At 56.5% G+C, this 21,792-nt stretch overlaps 1 protein-coding gene across 1 annotated transcript in view; it reads left to right on the forward strand.

The window, feature by feature from the left end:
* The first annotated feature begins 541 nt into the window (after positions 1 to 541).
* Positions 542 to 21,792, forward strand: part of MDFI (MyoD family inhibitor) — a 28,521-nt gene continuing 7,270 nt past the window's right edge. Inside the window, exons 1-2 of the mRNA XM_064173703.1 lie at positions 542 to 739; positions 20,672 to 20,857. Coding sequence (XP_064029773.1) covers positions 670 to 739; positions 20,672 to 20,857 — 256 coding nt within the window. The 5' untranslated portion in view covers positions 542 to 669. The remainder of the gene's footprint in view (positions 740 to 20,671; positions 20,858 to 21,792) is intronic.

The raw sequence follows: 21,792 nt of genomic DNA on the forward strand, positions 1-21,792 counted from the left end.
GGGTGCTGCGACTTTCCCGAGCCCTCTAAATCCCCTTCCCCTCCTTTAATGTGGAGAGGGGGAGGGGACCAGCACCGGGGCTGAGAGCAGAGCAGAGCTGAACCATCCCAACCTCAAAGCTGGTCCTGAGAGCCAAACAACCTCAGCCTGCCCTGTGCCTCTCCCCTCTCCGGCTTTGCTCCAGCCCCCAAAAGCAACTTTTCCTCCCCCCCCCCCTCCTCTCTTCCAGCTCCGCGGAGCTGCCGGACGCGGGCGGAGCTTTGCTGGGGCTCGCAGCCTTTTTTTTTTGGGGGGGGGGTGGGGCTGGGGGATTGTGTTTTTTGTTTGGGGGTTTTGGGGGTTTTGTTTTTCCTTCTTTTGTAGTTTGTTTTTTGTCGTTTTGCTTTTGTTTTTTTTAAAGGATTTGGGCTTAAAACCAAACCAAACCAACCAAGAAACCCAGCCCCAACCCCTCGCCCCGGTGGGAGGCGGCCGGAGCGGCGGGGCCGGGGGATGCGCGGCGGGGGCGGGTGCGGGGCTGAGCCCAACAGCGGCGGCCCTCAAGGCCCCCCCAGGTGAAGCCGGGGCGGTGGGGCCGGGGTCGGTACCGGCCCTCACTCAGCCCCCTCCCTTCCTCCCTTCCTCTCCGTTGCTGCTGCTGCTGCCGCTGCCGCCGCTCCCCTCTCACCCATGTCCCAGGTCAGCAGCCACCGATCGAGCCGCCCGGAGCCCCCCCGGGCCGAGCCCGCCCCAGCGACAGGTACCGGGTGAAGTGCTGGGGGATGGCAGGGTTAGGGGGGGACAGGGTTTTGAGGGGTGTGAGAGGGGGGATGTGTGTGTTGGGGGGGGTGTGCACGGCTGAGTGTGTGTGAACAGCTTGGAGGGGTATGCGCAGCGTGAGGGGGTTGCATGGGCTGGGGGCTGTATGCAAGGCTTGGGGGGGGGGGGGAGTGTGGGGGTGCATGGCTTGGAGAGGGGGTGCATGTCTGGGGTCTGAGTGGGTGTGCGTGGCCGTGGAGGGGGTGTGTGTGCCCGGTCTGGGGAGTGAGAGTGATTTTGGGGGTTGTGCACGGCTGAGGGGGTTCAGTACTGGGGGCGTCTAGTGCTTGGGGCGGGGGGGGGTCTAGTACCGGGGGAGTCCAGCACTGGGTTGTGTGTGGGTTGTGTGTGCACGGCTGGGACGGGTGTCTGGGGGAGCTCCGCACGGCTCCGGGGGTCTGTGCACAGCTTGGGGTAGGCACATTGCTGCGGGGTAGAAAGCAAGGTTCGGGGGGCGGGAGGGGGGTGTCACTTGTGGGCGGTTTTGGGGTGGGGGTTAGGCAGTTGGGGGTCTGTACGTGGCTCAGGGGGGTGTGAACAGCATGGAATTTGGGTGCACGGTTTGTGGGGGGTGCCCCTGGGTGTGTGTTGGGGCACGTTGCTGGAGATGGTGTGAGTGCATGGAGAGGTTTGGGGGGTGGGGGGGAGTTGGGGGGGCGTGGTTGGGGGGCTGTGGGTGGACAAGAACGGGGTGCAAGGCCGGGGGTGGGGGGATGTGTGGTGAAATGTGTGCGTGGCCGGGGGGATGCAGGGCTGGGGATTTGGGGGAGGGGCGGTGAGCGTGTGTGTGCCCCCCTCACCCTGTGCGTGTGTGTGCCCGTGCGTGTGCCTGGCACGGGACTGGCACACGGAGGCAGCCAACGCCGGGGGGAGTCCACGGCACAAACTTTGCAGCAGTTTCTGTAACTCAGCCGAGCAGGGGTGGGGGGCAGCTGGCAGGGTTAACATCCCTCCCACCCCCAGGGGATGGGTATGAGGGGTTGGGGGCTGTTCTAGGGCTGAGGGGTCCCTTCCCCACCTCTCACTGACTCCCTGGGGTTATCCAGCAGGAATGCAGGGGAGCATGGAGAAATAGATGGGAAAGTTTGGGGAATCTTCATTTTTTTTCCGTGGGGCAAAGCTGAGCCCTTCAGTTATGTGGTGGCTTCTCTTGGGTCCCTCTTTGGTGCTGGTGTCTCATGGACCCCTCTCCCTTGGTGGTCAGTCCTTTTGCTGGTGGCCCATGGACCCCTGTCCCACGAACCACTGTCCCACAATGGTCAGTCCTTGATGCTGGTGTCCCATGGACCCTTGTCCCCTAATGGGCAGTCTCTGGTGCTGGTGCCACGGACCCCTGCCCCACAGTGATCAGTCCTTGGTGCTGGTGGCCCACGGACCCCTGCCCCACAATAGTCAGTCCCTGGTGCTGGTGGCCAATGGACCCCTGCCCCATAATGGTCAGTCCCTGGTGCTGGTGGCCAATGGACCCCTGCCCCACAACAGTCAGTCCCTGATGCTGGTGGCCAATGGACCCCTGCCCCATAATGGTCAGTCCCTGGTGCTGGTGGCCAATGGACCCCTGCCCCATAATGGTCAGTCCCTGGTGCTGGTGGCCAATGGACTCCTGCCCCATAATGGTCAGTCCCTGGTGCTGGTGGCCAATGGACCCCTGCCCCATAACGGTCAGTCCCTGGTGGTGGTGTCCCACGGACCCCTGCCCCACAACAGTCAGCCCTTGGTGCTGGTGGCCAATGGACCCCTGCCCCATAACGGTCAGTCCCTGGTGGTGGTGTCCCACGGACCCCTGCCCCACAACAGTCAGCCCTTGGTGCTGGTGGCCCAGTGGTGGTCAGCCTCTGCCAAGGCTCACGTGCAGAAATTGCACCAAAATCCCCAATGTGAGAACAAAAAACTGCAGAGGCAAGAAGCTGCTGGCAGGAGGTGGAAGAGCTGTGTGCAGTCAGAGCAGAGACACAAAAGCAGCTAAACCCACCCTGGGACCAGGTCCCTGTGTGCTCCGAAAGCAGCTGGCAGGCAGCAGGCAGGAGCTGTGCCGTGGGAGCAGTGGGCACAGAGGTACACCAAGGCCAAGCTGAGCACTGCTGGATCTCACTCCCCTTGTTGGCTTTGGCCTGGAGCACAGCTGGGCTCAAGTTTTGGAGAACACATCCTCTTGTTCTCTTCCCCCTGCTCTTCCAGCTGGATGCTGCAGGCTCCACTTTCGTGCTGCAGCCATGTCCGGGGGCCGAGGCAGCTGCAGGGGCTGCATGGAGCTTTTTGCTCTGAGTCTCCTTCCATTTGCTGTCCTCTCCAGGTGGGAAATGGTGAACTGTTCCTGCATGGCCCTGGTGCAAAAAAGCTTTAAGCACCAGGACCTTGCCAGCAGCCTGGGTTAGGAGGAGCACTGGGCAGTAGCTGCTGTAGGACCAAGGGTGGATTAACCTACAGAGCAGTTTAGAAACTGGTCAAAGATGGGAGGGGGGGAAATGGAGGGGGTGAAGGAATGGTCCTGCAGCTTCTTTGTGTTCCTAGGAGCACACAGGAGCAGTGTGTGGAGGCAGAGCATGGTTCAGCCTCCTGGTTATGTTGGTGTCTTGAGCAGGGGCTGCAGGACTTGACCAAGGTGTGAACATCTGGGAGCATCTGTGTGTGCCCACTGTGGTCTGCTCGTGGTTGGAGGGGTTTTACCTCCATCCTAAACCAGCCCCAAACCCACCCTCTTCTTCCCCAGCTCCTTCCAGAGGAGAGCAAGGACCTGGGGTGGGTGAATTTGAGCAGAACTGGACCAAATTTACTACCCAGACCTTGAGAGAGAGAAAGAGAGAGAGACAGAGAGACAGAGTGGTCTCCAGGACACCCTCAGTTTCCATCTGCCCAGGCTCCTGGGGCCAAATATTTTCATCTGCCCAGGCTCCTGGGGCCAAACTTCATGCTGAGAGAGTTATCTGTGGCCTGTCTCTGAGGGCAGCTTTCCAGTTGCACGTCTGGAGCTTGGAATTCTTGCTCACATCTCCTTCATTTCCTTTCTTTCCTCTCGTCGTTTCGGTGAGCAGTGAATGGACAGGGTCTGGGTTGTCTTTGGTGCTTCCTTGGCCTCCTGACGTGTGGGTGCAGAGCCATCATCACTTGGGCAGTGTCCAGGGACCCTGTCACGCACCACAGAGCCTGGGAATTCCTGCTCCATTCCCTTTTCCAGTGCTTGGCTAATTAGAGCAGCTCGTTAGACTTAACACCAAGCCCGTGAAATGAACACAGGAGAGGCTGAGGTGCCAGGGTGGCTTGGCACAAGTTAGTGCATCGTGGGCTGGGTCAGGTTGGCATATGCCATGCTTGGTGCCTGTTTCCCAGCTTGGGATCAAGCCTCTTTCCTGGAGTTTGTGCCTTGGCATCTCTCTGGAGAAGGGCCTGGTGCCCTGGAGGGGTGGGCACGTTGCAGAGCAAACCCCTGAAGTAGCCACAGGTGGTTTGGAGAGGAGGCTGAGGGAGCAGGGGCAGTTGCCTGCTGTGGGCAGGAGCTGGGGTGTGAGCCTGGGTGGGGATTGTTGGGGTTTTCTCAATTGTTTGAGGATTCACCAGAAAAGAGGAGAAAAGCAGAAAGCCTTTTGGCTGCTGAGGTTACTTTTTGTTCTTCTTTCCCTTTATGGGCAAAGGAGGAAACAGGGACAGCAGGAGAGAGGCTTTCCTTAGGGCAACCAAACCCGTGCCCAGCTGCTTGAGGCCAATGCATCCCCAGCAGAAACTCCTTTCCCCTTGGATTTCACTCTGCTCATTCCCCCACTCCATTCTTGCCCTTCCCACCAAAGACACAGGCCGTGTGGGGCCACCACCATGCCCTCCTCCCTCCCTGTCCCAGCCCCATGCCTGTGTCCCAGCTTGGCTGGAGGCGCTGGCAGCTCTTTGCTTGGAGCTGGCCAGGGATGGGACACTCACACAGGCACTTTGAGCTTTTTTGTTCCCCTTTAATTCTTTCTGCCTGTTCCCAAGGAGTTTGCCCTGAGGTGTAAGAGCAGATGGAAAACTGCTGCGTGCTGCAGCCCCAACAAGGAAGCCTTCAGAGCAGGGAGGGCTCAGCCTGGGCAAGCTGACTGCTCGCACAAAGGTTCTGCCGCTCATCTTGGGCTCCTGGGTACCTCTGGGTGCCCTGAGCACTGTGGGGCTGCATGCAAGGGAGGAGCTGGTGCCACCCTCACTCAGGTACCCATTACTGGGATGCTGTCATGCCCTGGGAGAGGGGCAGAAATAAAGGCAACCCCTTCCAAGGGGACAGTAAAAGGCTCTTTGCTGGGCGCAGCACTGATGTAAGCGCAGCTGGTTGCAGCTTTGCAAAGGAGCATCCTGGAAGTGCAAAGGAGGGCAAAAAACCACCCCAAAAAAACCCAAACCTTAAAGAAATAAAACTTTTTTTTTTCCTTTTTTTTTTTTTTTTTTTAGCCCCAGATAAAGATTTTTGCACCAAAAAATGAAGGAGGTGGGGGGGGAAGGGGAAGAAAAGATTCATTCCTTCTTGCCTCTCCAAATCCCTTTCTGTTTTCCTCTCAAAGTTTCTCAGCTGCTTTGGTTCCTTTCAGCCATAAGCAAATGAAAAACAAGAGAAAAAAGAAAGCACAAAGGAGGAGAGGAAGGAGGGGGGAAAGAAAACAAGGAAAAAAGGGCACATTTCTGGCTGCTTTTTTGGGTGGGTTGGTTTGTTTTTTTCTTTCAGCTGTTTCTGGGTTTGAGCAAAACAAAAGCAGGCCCTTGGGGGCTGTGCCGCTCACCGCCCCAGCCTCCTGCTCCCGCTCCAGCTCCAGCTCCAGCTCCTGATTGAATTTCCTTGGAAAGCTTCTGCTCCACTCGATGAGTTGCAGAAAGCAAACTTCTTCTCCTCAAGGCCTTTTTCTGTAGGTTGGTTTTTTTTTTTTCCTGGGCTTTTGTAGTTTTGGGTTTGTTTTGTTTTCCCAAGCTCTGGCCTGTGCAGCATCCCATGGGACCGGCACCAGCATCCTTCCAGAGAGCTGTGGGGTTTGAGGTGGGATGAAGGTTTGTTGGGTCCTTTCCCTTGTGCCACCTCCCCCCCAGGGTGCTGTGCTGAGGTTGTGCTGGTGGAAATGAAATGTTGCAGGGTAGCAGGGGTGGGGTAATGGTTTGTTGGGGTTTTGGGTTTGGTCCCAAATCCCAATCTTAAGGCTTTTTTCCCACTGTAGCCACATGGAGACTCACTTTCACTGAATCACAGAATGTTAGAGGTTGGAAAGGACCTCTAGAGACTGAGTCAAACCCCCCCTGGCAAAGCAGGATCCCCCCAGGGGAGTCCACACAGGAATGCATCCAGGTGGGTTTGGAAAGGCTCCAGAGCAGGAGACTCCACAACCTCTCTGGGGCAGCCTGCTCCAGGGCTCTGTCACCCTCACTGCAAAGAAGTTTCTCCTCATGTGGAGATGAAACTTTTCCATGTTCCAGTTTGCATCCATTGCTCCTTGGTTTATTGCTGCTGACCACCCAAAAGAGCTTGGCCCCCTCCACCCCTCAGATATCTGTGGGCATTGCTCAGATCTCCTCTCAGCCTTCTCCTCTCCTGACCAAACAGCCTCAGGGCTCTCAGTCTCTCTCCATGACGAAGATGCTCAAGTCCCCCAGGCATCCTCCTGGCTCTCTGTTGGACTCTCTCCAGCAGGTCCCTGTCTCTCCTGAACTGGGGAGCCCAAAACTGGACGCAGTACTGCAGGTGTGGTCTCAGCAGGGCAGAGCAGAGGGGGAGAAGAACCTCCCTAGCCCTGCTGGACACATTTTTTTCTTTCACCCTTCTCCTCTTGACCTCCTGCTGGGCTGTGGTAACCTTTTTGGACTTGGTCTTTGGCTTGAGGGGGAAGGTTCTCCACTTGCTCTGCTTTTCTGCTGGTGAATAGAATCATGTAGGTGGGAAAAGACCTTCAAGATCATCGAATCCAACCACTCACCCAACTCCACCAAGTCCACCAGTAAGCCATATCCTCAAGCACCATATCCTGCCCAGTGACAGACCAAGGGGCAATGGGTGGAAGATGAGGCATAGGAGGTTCCATGTGAACCTGAGGAGGAATTTTTTCCCTGTGAGGGTGCCAGAGCCCTGGCACAGGCTGTCCTGGGGGGTTGTGGAGTCTTCCTCTGGAAATATTCAAGAACCATCTGGGTGTGTTCCTGTGTGATCTGCTCTGAGTGATCCTGTTCTGGCAAGGGGGGATCTGGACCAGATGAGCTTTTGAGATCCCTTCCAGCCCCTGCCATTCTGTGATTCTCTGATTCTCTGATACATGGCTCTGAAAAACTTCCAGGGATGCTGATTCCCCAGCTGCCATCTCCAGCTCTGCCCAGCATGTTGGAAGCTTCAGGAAACACTTTCACCCCAGTCCCATCCCTCCCTTGGGGTGCTCCCTATGGGTGTGCAGGAAGCTTCCAGCTCTGCCTCCTTCCCCCAGTGCCCGGGGCAGGATGATGCTCACCCGGTTGAGCTGCTTTCAGTGCCAGGGCTGGGCTGTCAGTGTGGATGGGCTGGTTCCAGCAGGAGATCCTTGCTCCACCCTCTGATCACCTTTGTGACCCTCCTCTGGACCCTCTTAAGCAGATCCATGTCCTTCTTGTGCTATGGAGCTTTCACAGAACCTATGATAAGGCTTCACTTCTCAGGAGGCTTGGAGCTGAGGCTGTGCCAGTGGGAAAGAGGTGGAGATGGGGCAGTGTGTGATGGGCAGGGACTCAGAGCTGTCTGCTGGGTGGATCTTGGGAGGAAAAGTGCTGCAGAAGTGCAGATTATTACTCTTGTTAATAATGATGTCCACCAGCTCTTCAATTAACTTCTTTTAAGGGCTCTTAGCAGCTTGGAAGGACACAAATTTGCCTTGGCAGAGCCTGTGCTGGGTTGACCCCCTAAGGTGGCACAATTACTGTGCTGGCATGGTCCTTAATTAGACTCTCCATAGTATTTTTCCCAGCACAATGGTGAGCCTCCTTCCTCTCTAACTCCCAGAATCTCCTTGGATCCAATAGGCATTGAGTCAGCCACTTCCCAGGCATTGAGGCTAGTTGCTGCTTCTTTAGGAGACCTGGAATGGTGCAAGATCTCCTCTTGCTTCCTTCCTTCCTTCATGCCAGGCTCCAGTGGCATGGGAGGTTACATCCTTCCTCCATATATAGGGCTTTACCTCCTTCCCCATGCCAGGCTCCCATGCCATGGGGGTTTACATCCTCCATGTAGGAATTTCCCTCCTTCATCCATGCTAAACTCCCATGCCATAGGCTATTACCTCCTTCATCCATGCTAAACTCCCATGCCATGGGCTATTACTTCCTCCATCCATGCTAAGCTCCCATGCCATGGGCTATTACCTCCTTCCCCATGCCAGGCTCCCATGCCATGGGGATTTGCATCCTCCATATATGGGTTTATCTCCTTCATCCATGCTGAACTCCCACGCCATGGGCTGTTACCTCCTTCCCCATGCCAGGCTCCCATGCCATGGGGATTTGCATTCTCCATATAGGAGTTTATCTCCTTCCCCATGCCAGGCTCCCATGCCAGGGGGATTTACACCCTCCATGTAGGGATTTACCTCCTTCATCCATGCTGAACTCCCATGCCATGGGCTATTACCTCCTTCCCTAGGCCAGGTTCCCATGCCATGGGGGTTTGCATCCTTCATGTAGGGATTTACCTTCCTCATCCATGCTAAACTCCCATGCCATGGGGATTTGCATTCTCCATATAGGAGTTTATCTCCTTCCCCATGCCAGGCTCCCATGCCATGGGGGTTTACATCCTCCATATAGGAATTTACCTCCTTCATCCATGCTAAACACCCATGCCATGGGCTATTACTTCCTCCATCCATGCTAAGCTCCCATGCCATGGGCTATTACCTCCTTCCCCATGCCAGACTTCCATGCCATGGGGATTTGCATCCTCCATATAGGGGTTTACCTCCTTCATCCATGCTGAACTCCCATGCCATGGGCTATTACCTCCTTCCCCATGCCAGGCTCCCATGCCAGGGGGATTTACATCCTCCATGTAGGGATTTCCCTCCTTCATCCATGCTAAACACCCATGCCATGGGCTATTACTTCCTTCATCCATGCTAAGCTCCCATGCCATGGGCTATTACCTCCTTCCCCATGCCAGGCTCCCATGCCATGGGGGTTTTACATCCTTCTGCCCAGCACAGGGGGTTTAGTCAGCACCAGGAGGTGTCAAGCTGGCCTGGTGCTCCTCAGAGTCAATGAAAGTTGACTCAACCCCGTGCTGGCTTCTTGACCCTTTGGTTTTACCCAGTGGTCTTCTCTACTCCCTGACCCTGCAGCACATTTGGGATGTTGGAGGTTGGTCTTACACAAAGCCCAGGCCTGGATCTAGAAGATGGACTGGCCTGGAAGCTGGAGGCAGAAACCTGATCCTAATGGGTCTGCCTTGTGTCCTGGAGCAAGCTGTGTGTCCCTTACCTCCAGTTCAGGCTTAGAGATTGCCTCTTGCCTGCAGTCCCAGGTGATGTCTTAGTATATTGTGTTGAATATTGGCTCACAGCATGAGGGCTCCTCCCTCAGCACTGCTTCAGGGGCAGAGGTGTTGGGCAGGATGATCCTCAGGGGTCCCTTCTGACCCAATACAATCTGTGAATCTCTGCTTGCTTCTCACAGTGATTTTATTTCTTCTGGAATCCTTCTCCAGGGTGATCCTGCTCTGGCAGGGGGGTTGGGCTAAATAGCCAGGTGGGGTTGGGCTCTGCTGCCAGGCAGCCAGCACCAGAACAAGGGGACACAGCCTCAAGCTGTGCCAGGGCAGGGTCAGGCTTGGATGTTAGGAGGAAGTTGTTGTCAGAGAGAGTGATTGGCACTGGAATGGGCTGCCCAGGGAGGTGGTGGAGTGGCTGTGGCTGGAGGTGTTGCAGCCAAGCCTGGCTGGGGCACTGAGTGCCATGGTGTGGTTGGTTGGGCAGGGCTGGGTGCTAGGTTGGGCTGGATGAGCTTGGAGCTCTCTTCCAACCTGCCTGACCCTATGATTCTATGATCTTTAGATGACAGAATTCCAGTCCCTGACATTCTGTGATTCTGGGATCCCAGCACCCTGCTCTGCTCCTTCCCTGGGGGTTGGTTGACACCTCCTGTGCAGGAGCAGGTTGGGTCAGCAAGGACTTTGGGTTGATTGAATGTCACAGAATCACAGCAACATTCCAGTTGGCAAAGCTCCTCAGGATCACCAAGTCCAACCCAGAACCCTGCTCTACAAAGCTCACCTTAAACCATATCCCCAAGCACCACATCCAGATGACTTTTAAACACATCCAGGCTTGGTGACTCCACCACCTCCCTGGGCAGCTCCTTCCAATCCCTCACCACTCCTGCTGGGGAAAAAAATGTTTCCTAATGTCCATCCTAAACCTCCCCAGTGGCAGCTTGAGGCCATTCCTTCTTGTTCTAGCACTGTTTACCTGTCAATTGAGACCAGCACCAACCTCTCCACAACCTCCCTTCAGGCATCAGTAGACAGTGATGAAGTCTCTCCTCAGCCTCCTCTTCTTCACACTAACCACCTCCAGCTCCTTCAGTCTCTCCTCATCAGATCTATTCCCCAGGCCCTTCCTTGCCCTCCTCTGCACTGGCTCCAGCACCTCCACATCCCTCTTGTATTGAGTGCCCAAAACTGAGCACATCACTCAAGCTGTGGCCTCACCAGAGTAGACCACATGGGGACAATCCCCTCCTTGCTCCTGCTGGACACAGCATTTCTGCTCCCAGCCAGGATGCCATTGGCTTTCTGTGCCACCTGGGCACACTGCTGCCTCATCTTGAGTTGTTTGTCCATTCCAACTCCCCAGGTCCTCTTTCTGCCAGCAGCTTTCCAGCCACACTGTTTGTAGTGTTGCTTGGGGTGGTTGTTCCTTTACAATGAGGGTGGTGAGACACTGGCACAGGTTGAGGGTGGTGAGACACTGGCACAGGTTGAGGGTGGTGAGACACTGGCACAGGTTGCTCAGGGAGGTTGAGGAGCACAGAAGCACCCAATGTGATCTTTGATCACATTGGGTGCTTCTGTGCTCCACAACCTCCCTGGAGGTGTTCAGGACCAGGTTGGATGAGTCCTTGAGCAACCTGTTCTAGTGGGAGGTGTCCCTGCCCATGGCAGGGGGTGTTGGAACTGGCTGAGCTTTGAGCTCCCTCCCAACCTAACCCATTCTATGCTTCTAAGTGCAGGACCTGGCATTTGGCCTTGCTGAAGCTCATGCCATTGACATTGGCCATGGATCCAACCTAGCCAAGTCCCTCTGCAGAGCCTCCCAACCCCTCCTGCACCTCAACACTGCCACCCAACTCGGTGGCATTTGCAGGGAGATCTTAGCACAGGGTGGGGAGTCCTGCACCTCAAATTTGGAGTTGCCACCAGAGGAGCTTTTTGCTGAGGTCAAGCACTGAGCATGGATACACTTGGGCAGAGACTGCTCCTGGCTGGTTGGCCTAAAATTCCTCCCTTCCTACCCACCCAATGGCTATAAATAACAAACAACAACAGCTCCCAGCCTGGGAAGCAGTTTGGGGTTTTGTGGGGTGGGTTTTTTTTTTGGTGTGCTTTGTTTGGCCTTTTCTTTTTTGCACTTAGGAAGTCACTTTTCACAGCAACCACTGCTTTTTTGGACCAGATTCCTCTTTCTTTCTCCCAAAACTGAACTGTTTATCCAGAGCATTGCCCAGGTGAGCTGAAGGACCTTAGGGCAAAGTCTCCCTGGATCCCTCTCAGGGCTGCTCAAGAGCTCTGGAGCTTTCTTTCCTCTTTGCTCTGCCACTTTCCTGCTCCTCTCCCTGAATATCACAGGCTCTGGAGAGGTTTCAGTGCATGAATTTCAGACTGAATGTAAATAAAGCCAGGGGGATTTGGTTTTTTGCCTTCTCAGTTGAGCAAACTTTCAAACTGGATTTTCCCTTCCTTCTTCTCCAGCCTGCCTCTTGGGGCTGGAAGGATTTGCTTCGGTGCTGTCTCTCTTGCACTCAAAACCACTTAATCAAGCTGTAAAATACCCCTCCAAGAGGTCAGGCAGGCAGCCGGTGGGGGCCAGGCAGCACATGTGGGAAAAGCAGGAGAGATTACACACTCCTTTTATCTGCATAAAACACATCAGGGAGCTCCCAGACTAAATACTGCTGCTAGGGGGGTGTTGTTCATGGCAAGTGCCTCGTTAGACTTGGCTCTGTTTGTGTCTCCAGCCTGAGCAGCCAGTCCTGAGGGATGAAAGGGAGAGAGAGGCAAAGGGGGACAGGAAACTCTCCTGAGCATCTCCATCTCAGCAGGGGTTGTGATGCACAGTGCTGGATTTGGGTGCTTCTCAGGTTCACAGGAGCTCAGGTGTGGATCCAGAGTCATAGAATTTGGGTTGGAAAAGTCCTCTAAGATCACTGAGTCCAAGCAGTAGCCCAGCACCACCACAGCCACTAAACCCTGCCCCCAGGAGCCATGTCCATACATTTCTTGGTTACCTCCAGGGGTAGGGACTCCACTACCTCCCTGGGCAGCCTTTGCCAATCCCTGACCCCTCTTGCAGCAAAGAAATTTTTCCTCCTCTCCAAGCAGACTCTCCCCTGCCACAACCTTCAGGCCATTTCCTCTCCTCCTATCATCTGAGCCTATGAAGAAGAGGCCAACCCCACCTGGCTCCAACCTCCTTTCAGGTAGTTGTGGAGAGCAGTGAGGTCCAAGAGCCTTCTCCCTCCCTTTTCCAACGTATTGACAGCATCCAACCCAAGCCTGCTGCCTGCTAAAGAGGCAGGCTTTCCTTCTGAGCTCTCCAGCCCCAGCCTGGCCTTGGCTGCTGGGTGGTGCTGGTGGCATTTTTCTCACCCAGGCTGCCCATCCCTGGAGTGCAGCCACATCTGGAGCAGGTGATGGGTGCATGCCATGCTGGGAAGGTGTCCATCCATCTCCTGCCACCAGATTTCCTCCTTTTGAGCCAAAGGCACATGGATGGAAGGGAGGCAGATAAACCAAGCAGCCAGGCAGATCAGCATGGCCAAGTGTAAGGTCCTGCAGCTGGGTGGGTGCAATCCCAAGCACAGCTCCAGGCTGGGTGGGGAATGGCTGAGAGCAGCCCTGAGGAACAGGCCCTGGGGGTCTGGGCTGATGCAAAGCTCAACAGGAGCCTGCAGTGGGAGTGCAGCCCAGACACAACCCTGTGCTGGGCTGCAGCAAGAGCAGTGTGGGCACAGGGCAAGGGAGGGGATTCTGCCCCTTGGCTCTGCCCTCCTCAGACCTCACCTGCAGTCCTGGGGGCAGTTCTGGAGCCCCCAGCACAAGGAGGACATGGAAGTGTTGGAGCCAGTGCAGAGGAGGCCACCAAGATGCTGAGAGGGCTGCAGCAGCTCTGCTCTGAGCACAGGCTGAGAGAGTTGGGGCTCTGCAGGCTGGAGAAGAGAAGACTTGGAGGAGACCTTGGAGTGGCCTTGCAGGATCTGAAGGAGGCTCCAGGAGGGCTGGGGAGGGACTATTGACAAGGTCTGGGAATGAGAGGAGGAGGAGGAATGGGTTTGAAGTGGCAGAGGGGAGATTGAAAGTGGATGTGAGGAAGTTGTTTGCAGTGAGGGTGGTGAGAGACTGGCACAGGTGCCCAGGGAGGTGTTCAGGACCAGGTTGGATGGAGCCTTGAGCAACCTGGGCTGATGGGAGGTGTCCTTGCCCATGGCAAGGGGATTGGAACTGGCTGAGCTTTGAGCTCCCTTCCAACCTAAACCATTCTATGATTCTATGACCTATTGCTCAGCAAAGCTGAGCAGGAGCTGTGAGACAACCTGGGTGGGTATGACCTAAGAATATGGTTCTGGCTTTGCATTTTCCCACATCCTCTGTGTCTTCCCAGACTTGGGGTCTGGCCACCACAACCAGCTGCAAGAGAAGGAAACTCAGAGGTCCCTGTGAGCTGCTGTGGCCATGCTGCCTGTGGTGTGGCTCTCCTGTTTGTGCTGCTGGAGAAGCTCTGCCTCATCCTGGCCAGATGCTCTCAGCAGCTGCTGACATGCTGCTGTTTCCTTTTGTTTGTCCAGCTTTTTGAGGTTAGCTCAGCCCTGCAAGCTCATCAGGGATGGAGCCTGCCTCCCACCCAGGCTCTGACACTTCTTCCCCTAGTCACAACAACTGGGGGTTGTCCCAGAAGCTCCTGCAGACAGCAACTGTGCAGAGCAGGTCACTTGTGCAGCCAGGGAGGGAAAGAATCACAGTGATAGGGCTTGGAAGGGAAGCTCTGGAGGTCATCCTGTCCAACCCAGAGCAGGTTGCAGAGGATAGCATCCCCATGGGGTTTGAATGGAGATTGCACAACTTCTCTGGGCAGCTTGGTCCTGGGCTCCACTAATCCTCAAAGTTTCTCCTCAAGTTCAGATGGAACTTTCCATGTGCAAGCCTGTGCTCATTGCTCCTTGATATGGGTCAAGATATGGGCTCCTTGATATGGTCCAGAGAGTGGTGGGGAATGGTGCCACATCCAGCTGGCAGCTGGCACTAGTGGTGTGCCCCAAGGATCAGTGCTGGGCACAGCCCTGGTCAATATCTTTATTGATGCTCTGGAGCAGGGGATTGAGTCCAGCATCAGGAAGTTTGCAGATGACACCAAGCTAGGAGCAGCTGTGGAGCTGTTGGAGGGGAGGAGAGCCCTGCAGAGGGGCCTGGCCAGGCTGGATAGGTGGGCAGAGGCCAATGGGATGAGATTGAACAAGGCCAAGGGCAGGTTCTACACTTTGGCCACAACAACCCCAAGCAGCACTACAGGCTGGGGCCAGAGTGGCTGAGAGCAGCCAGACAGAGAGGGCCCTGGGGGTACTGATAGAGAGTAGGTGAAGATGAGGCAGCAGTGCCCAGGAGGGCAGCAGAGCCAATGGCATCCTGGGCTGGCTCAGCAGCAGTGTGGGCAGCAGGACAAGGGAGCTGCTTCTGCCCCTGTGCTCAGCCACCCCTGCAGTGCTGTGTCCAGCTCTGGGCTCCTCAACTCAAGAGAGCTGTTGAGGTGCTGGAAGGTGTTTGGAGAAGGGCAGCAAGGCTGGGGAGGGGCCTGGAGCACAGCCCTGTGAGGAGAGGCTGAGGGAGCTGGGGGGGTGCAGCCTGCAGCAGAGGAGGCTCAGGGCAGAGCTGATTGCTGCCTGCAGCTGCTTGCAGGGAGGCTGTAGCCAGGTGGGGTTGGGCTCTGCTGCCAGGCAGCCAGGGATAGAAGAAGGGGACACAGCCTCCAGCTGTGCCAGGGCAGGTCTAGGCTGGATGTTGTTAGGAAGTTGTTGTCAGAGAGAGTGATTGGCACTGGAATGGGCTGCCCAGGGAGGTGGTGGAGTGGCTGTGCCTGGAGGTGTTGCAGCCAAGCCTGGCTGGGGCACTGAGTGCCATGGTCTGGTTGGTTGGGCAGGGCTGGGTGCTAGGTTGGGCTGGAGGAGCTTGGAGCTCTCTGCCAACCTGCCTGATTCTGTGGTTCTATGAACAAAGCCTGGCCCAATCCTCCTGACATCCACCCTTTAAGTATTGATCAGCACTGATCAGATCCCACTCCCTCTCCTCTTCTCCAGGCTAAAGAGCCCTGAGTCCCTCAGCCTTTCTTCCCAGGACAAACATTCTTATCCCCTCGGCATCCTCGTGGCCCTTTGTTGCACAGTTGTAAATTTGGAACATTTTTCCTTGCAGGAATGCTACAAAATGCTTAAAGCCAACAAACCCTCCCAGCTTCCTTACAGCTTTCCTCTCTTTCCCAACTCCCACCATGCTGGGTGGACTTTGGAGCTTGCTGATGTCTTGGGGTCTTTTGCAACAGGGTGGGGGTGGGATGTTGGGCTTTGTAAATGAGGAGGACAGTCAGGAAACCTGACCTGTGTGCATCTCCCAGGCTTGGCAACCAGCAGGCAGAGAGAAGTAGTTCCATGGCTATCAGCTTTCCCAATCTTCCACCCCTTAGGGCAGTGCTGTGATTTGTTGCAGCCTGGATGATTATTTCTAAGTGCTTTATTATCTCTGTTCTCATGAACACAGCCTGGCAGGATCTCTCCCTGTGCCCTGTTCACCTCCATTTCTCCCTCATGTTTCACCAAAGATGGAGCAGAGACCTGGAGCAGAGACCCAGGCTGTTTTCTCTGCCGTCTGATGAGTGCTTGCCCTGGTCAGGAAGGAGCTGGGGTTGCTGCTGCTAAGGAGGTGCCCCCCAGAATGGGATGGAAGCCCCATCCTGAGGGCTGCCTCAGCTCTTCTTAGGGCTTCAGCTGCATTTTGCCCAGGCTTGTGGCTGCTTTTAAACCCAACAGACTTTGGTCAAGCCTGGTCTTGTTCTGGGGTAATAGCAAGGGAGGAGAAAGGCATTTTCTGCTCTGGTGGCAGCAGGGAGAGGAGACCCTCTCTGCCCATCTGTGCTGCCAGGAGTGATGCTTCTTCCTTGGGTGCCTTTTGCCAGGCTTGTTTGAGAGCCACTTGCAGCCCAGTGCACAAGCATTACCCTCTGCTTCCCTGCTCCCTTTCCCTCTGCTTCCCTGCTCCCTTTCCCTCTGCTTCCCTGCTCCCTTTCCCTCTGCTTCCCTACTACCTTTCCCTCTGCTTCCCTACTACCTTTCCCTCTGCTTCCCTGCTCCCTTTCCCTCTGCTTCCCTACTCCCTTTCCCTCTGCTTCCATGCTCCCTTTCCCTCTGCTTCCCTACTCCCTTTCCCTCTGCTTCCCTACTACCTTTCCCTCTGCTTCCCTGCTCCCTTTCCCTCTGCTTCCATGCTCCCTTTCCCTCTGCTTCCCTACTCCCTTTCCCTCTGCTTCCCTACTACCTTTCCCTCTGCTTCCCTGCTCCCTTTCCCTCTGCTTCCCTGCTCCATTTCCCTCTGCTTCCCTACTCCCTTTCCCTCTGCTTCCCTGCTCCCTTTCCCTCTGCTTCCTCACTCCCTTTCCCTCTGCTTCCCTACTACCTTTCCCTCTGCTTCCCTGCTCCCTTTCCCTCTGCTTCCCTGCTCCATTTCCCTCTGCTTCCCTACTCCCTTTCCCTCTGCTTCCCTGCTCCCTTTCCCTCTGCTTCCTCACTCCCTTTCCCTCTGCTTCCCTACTACCTTTCCCTCTGCTTCCCTGCTCCCTTTCCCTCTGCTTCCCTGCTCCATTTCCCTCTGCTTCCCTACTCCCTTTCCCTCTGCTTCCCTACTACCTTTCCCTCTGCTTCCCTACTCCCTTTCCCTCTGCTTCCCTGCTCCATTTCCCTCTGCTTCCCTGCTCCATTTCCCTCTGCTTACCTACTCCATTTCCCTCTGCTTCCCTGCTCCCTTTCCCTCTGCTTCCTCACTCCCTTTCCCTCTGCTTCCCTGCTCCATTTCCCTCTGCTTCCCTGCTCCATTTCCTTCTGCTTCCCTGCTCCATTTCCCTCTGCTTCCCTGCTCCATTTCCCTCTGCTTACCTACTACCTTTCCCTCTGCTTCACTGCTCCATTTCCCTCTGCTTCACTGCTCCCTTTCCTTCTGCTTCCCCACTCCATTTCCCTCTGCATTTCCTTCTGAGTGGGAAGGTTCCTCTGCAGTTTCCAGACCCAGCAGAGAGCTGTGGGGCAGGAAGTTTTGTGCTGAGCCCACACATGTTCCAGCTGGCCCCAACCCTGCCCCAGGCTCAGGCTGTGACCCTGAAGGCAGACCAAACCCTTCTCCATCTCACTCCCAGGAGCTGCCCATGAACCTGGGGGGTCAACTCCAGCTGAATGCTCCCTGGGGATGTGCAGCAGCAGGGAGGGAATCAAGGCTGTAGCAAGTAGAGAAGAGCCAGTTTGCCCAAATGTCTTTCCTGTCTATTTTTATGTCTCCTCTGGCCAGCTCGTTCCAGTGGGAGTTAATTTAATTGCCACCTTCCTCCCTGCGTGGCTGTGGTTGTGTGAGAGACCTCTTGCTGTGCAGGGTAATTATATGTGTGAAGTGGAGAGGGCAAAAAATGAGCCTAGTCCCCAGTAGTCAGTGCAGCAGCACAGAGGCCATGGGTAGGGCCAGTCCATGCTGCTGCTTTCTTGCAGTGCACAGGATCTAAGCAGACCACCCTTGACCTCAGCCCCTTGAGAGCAGGCATGGATGAGGGCAAGGGATGTGATGAAGGATGTGCTGAGCAGGCATGGCAGAGGCAGGGATCAGCTGGAGCTCTGCCCATCATGCAGAGGGCAGCTGCCAGCCCTTCTCCTGCTGCAGCACCTGATTTCCCAGCTCTTTTTTTTCCCCTCAGTGTAGATCACTTGCTGTGGAGAGGAGCCCTGGCTTCAGGGGTGAGAGCAGGGCAGAGCATCTGATGGTGATGGAGCTGCTCTGAGCAGCCCCAGAGACTTGGTTGATGATTCAAGGCCAACTGCATCCTCGTCTGGATCAGGAATAATGTGGGCAGAAGGAGCAGGGCAGAGATTGTCCCCATGTGCTCAGCACTGCTGAGGTCACACCTTGAGTCCTGGGGTCAGTTTTGGGCTCCTCACTCCAAGAAGGACATTGAGGGGCTGGAGCAGGTCCAGAGAAGGGCAACAAAGCTGGGGAAGGGTCTTGAGAGGAACAGCTGAGGGAGCTGGAGGTGTTCAGTGTGGAGAAGAGGAGGCTGAGAGGAAACCTCTTTTTTCTCTGCAGCTCCCTGAAAGGAGGCTGGAGCCAGGTGGGAGTTGGGCTCAGGTGATAGAAGGAGAGGAAATGGCCTCAAGCTGCACAGGGGGAGGGTTAGGTCGGAGATGAGGAACAATTTCTTCCCTGCAGGAGTGATCAGGGATTGGCACAGGCTGCCCAGGGGGGTGGTGGAGTCCCCATCTCTGGAGGTGTTGAAGAAAGGTGTGGCCATGGCACCTGGGGACATGGTTTAGTGGCTGTGGTGAGGTTGGGTTGATGGTTGGGATGGATGATCTCAGGAGCCTTCTCCAACCAAAACCATTCTATGATTTTTAATCCCTGAGCATCCTCTGAGCACCCAGAGCAGCTCCCTACACCAACACCCAGCAGCTCAGATCCCCTCCTGGGGGCCATGTGGGAGCTGCACCCTTGGTGCTGTGACCCAGGGCTTCATCCCAAGCCCCCAAACATCAGGGCTTTCACGTCTGGCTTTAACAGGTTTTAGATCAGGTGCTGACTGAGCACTGCAGGGCTGAGTCAGGCTGGTCCAGGCCAGGACATGACAGAGGCTGTGGATGCAGCAGGATGTGGTTATTATTCACCTATAGACCACACCTAGGCACAAACACCTATAGGCAGATGCCAGCCTGCTCTCTCTCTTCTCCTCCCTTGTTTTGCCCTGGGCTTTCCAGGGGCATGGGAATGAGCTTTCTGCTCTCTGGGGCTCACGTGCTCCTGCTCCATTTGGGATTTGGAGCCAGCTTCTCTGTGTAAAATTCATCTCCAGCTGCTGAGCTGCCCTTGGTTGAGCCCCCAGATGGCCTTGCCTGTGAGCAGGGCTCGGCACTGGGCTGAGCTTTCCTCCCCAGCAAACCCCCAGTGGCAGGAGCCCTGATTCTCCAGGCTGGATCAGCACCCAGGGGAGGGCAAGGAGGATGGGCCTGTGGGGAAACTGAGGCAGGGAGATGAGTTGGGGGGGTGTGTGTGTGTATCAGATCTGGAAGCTGAGGAGGGTCCTGTGGAGAAACTGAGGCAGGGAGATGAGTTGGGGGGGGGGGGGTGTATCAGAGCTGGGAGCTGAGGATGGTCCTGTGGGGAAACTGAGGCAGGGAGATGAGTTGGGGGGGTGTGTGTGTGTATCAGAGCTGGAAGCTGAGGATGGTCCTGTGGGGAAACTGAGGCAGGGAGATGAGTTGGGGGTGTGTGTGTGTATCAGAGCTGGGAGCTGAGGATGGTCCTGTGGGGAAACTGAGGCAGGGAGATGAGTTGGGGGGTGTGTGTGTCTGTGCTGTATCAGAGCTGGGAGCTCAGCAAGCATCACTCCAGGCTGCTTGCAGCCCCTCTGCTGTCTGCCCCCTGGGTTCAGATGGGACCCTCCACCTCCTCTCCTTACGGCCCCTATAATTACATGTGAGGTCTGCTGCCTTCCTCCCCAGCTCCTGCTCCTAGGACTTTGAGTTATATTAAGGATAAGGAAGTGTCCAAGGGCCTCTCTTCTCCCCCACCCCCAGCCCTTGGCCTCCTGCGTGTAGGACCTCTGGTTATAGCCAGGGCAATTATGGCTCTTTGGGCTCCCTCCCTTCTCTCAGGCTATAATTTAGCTTTATATAAAGTGCAGTTGTGCAAGCAGCTCTATTCTGAGTGCTGGGGGGGGGGGCGAGGAGGGGGCTGGCGGTGGGTAAGGGAGCTTAGCACCACAATAAGCACCCCTCAGACCCCCAGACCTGCTTCTGGGGGGCAGCTGGCCCCCGGTCTGCGGTGCTGGCTCTGCAGGAGGTGGTTCTGCCTCCTCCTCGCTGCAAGGAGGGTGTGATTTGGGGGGGGGGGGTTATCTCCACAGCTCTTGGTTTGCGTCTTGCTTGCCCCATCAAGGGGGGCTCGCAGGGTCCCAGAGCAAGCAGGAGGATGAGGGGAGGTGGCAGGCAGCTCCTGCAGGGCAGACAGTGGCTCTTTCATGGGAAGGAGGGGGCTGAAAACTCCAGCTCGAACGGCGGAGTGTAACCAGATCCCCCTGGCTTTGCGGAGAAGGAATGCGGGACCTCGGGAGAGGTTTTGGGGAGGGGTGAGGGGCTGCAGAGTGATGGAGCCCCCATGCCCGTCCCCAGCAGCCCCAAATCCCTCGCGGTGCCTCAGCTCTTCCCCTCCCCCCCCAGCTCCAGGCTGCAGCAGCGGCAGGAGCAGCTGGGTTCGGCTGATGCCCGAAGTCAGAAGAGTCCCAAAGCGCCGAGCGGCGCCGCCCGCAGCGGCTGGGGCGGTGCTGGGGGGCTGTGGGGCTGGGTGACTGGGGAGGGGTCTTTGCCCATGGCACGAAGCACCCCAGGGTGCTCAGCGCCGATGCTGTTTCTCTTTCAGAGGCGGGCGAGACCTCACGGCCGTCACTAAGGGCAGCAGCAGCGGCAGAGCCCCGGGCACCTGCTCGCCCTGCGCCTGGCCCCGTGGCACCGAAGAAGGAGAAGCCCCTGGAAGATGATGAGTCCCAAAAAGTCGTGACAAAAGGCCCCCGGGCTGAGCTTGCAGGTGCCCCCGAAGCTGTGACATGTGAGTGTCCCCCTCCGTGGTGGCACCTGGGGGTGCCCGGGCTTTGGGCAGCTGCTATCTAACCATTAAAGGGCTCGTTAAAAAGGTGGGCAGCTCTAATGGGAAGCTCTCTCCTCCTCACTCTGCTCTTCACCACCTCACAGCAGAAGGCTTTAACTGAGTGTGAGTCACCAGGAGCTGGGGAAGGTGATGGGTGGCATCCGTAGCATCACCCAGATGTCACACTGCCCTTGGCCTCGGGACTGGCTGGTGGCAGAGGAGGAGGAGGAGGAGGATGGGTGACTGCAGGAAGGTTAAGTCGTGTTGGGGCCCTGCTGGTGTGCCGTGGTGGGAAGAAGCACCAATTCCTGGGGAAGGAGCCAGCTGCTGTCTGAAGCACCTCCCAAAGCCCTGGTGGGCAGAACAGGCTCCGTGGTCGTGGTCACAGTGCAGCAGCCTGTGCTGGGGCAGAGGCAGATGGTTCCCGTGGGGAATGCTCTTGCCTTGGAGTATCCAGGGCAAGGGTGAGGATGGTGCAAAGCCTGAGCAGGGGATGGGACAGGCTGTCTGCAGTGCAGAGCTGGTTTTGCTGGAGGCAGTGGTGAAGCCAAGCAGTACCTCCCCGTTGCTGCTGTTGCTGCTGCAGACCTGCTGGGCCCCTCGCCGTGAGAAACACTGGGGTGGGGTAGGAGCAGAGATGGGGGCTGGAGTGCCCTTGCTGCATTTCCCATTGCAGAGGCAGGAGAGCAGACCTGGCAGATGTGGCAGACTGGGGGCCAGGCTCTCCTGGAGTCACACTGCCCAGCTTGCTTTCCCTGGTCCCCAGCCTGCAGCCGAGGGGGTTTGCCCCCAGCCTGCAGCCGAGGGGGTTTGCCCCCAGGCTGCCCCTTAGACACGTAGCCGTTCCCCATGTGCCGGCTGCGAGCGTGCAGCTTCCCCTTCCAAGGGGTGTAAAG

The sequence above is a fragment of the Pogoniulus pusillus genome, chromosome 39 (assembly GCF_015220805.1).
Source record: "Pogoniulus pusillus isolate bPogPus1 chromosome 39, bPogPus1.pri, whole genome shotgun sequence".
NCBI lineage: Eukaryota > Metazoa > Chordata > Aves > Piciformes > Lybiidae > Pogoniulus > Pogoniulus pusillus.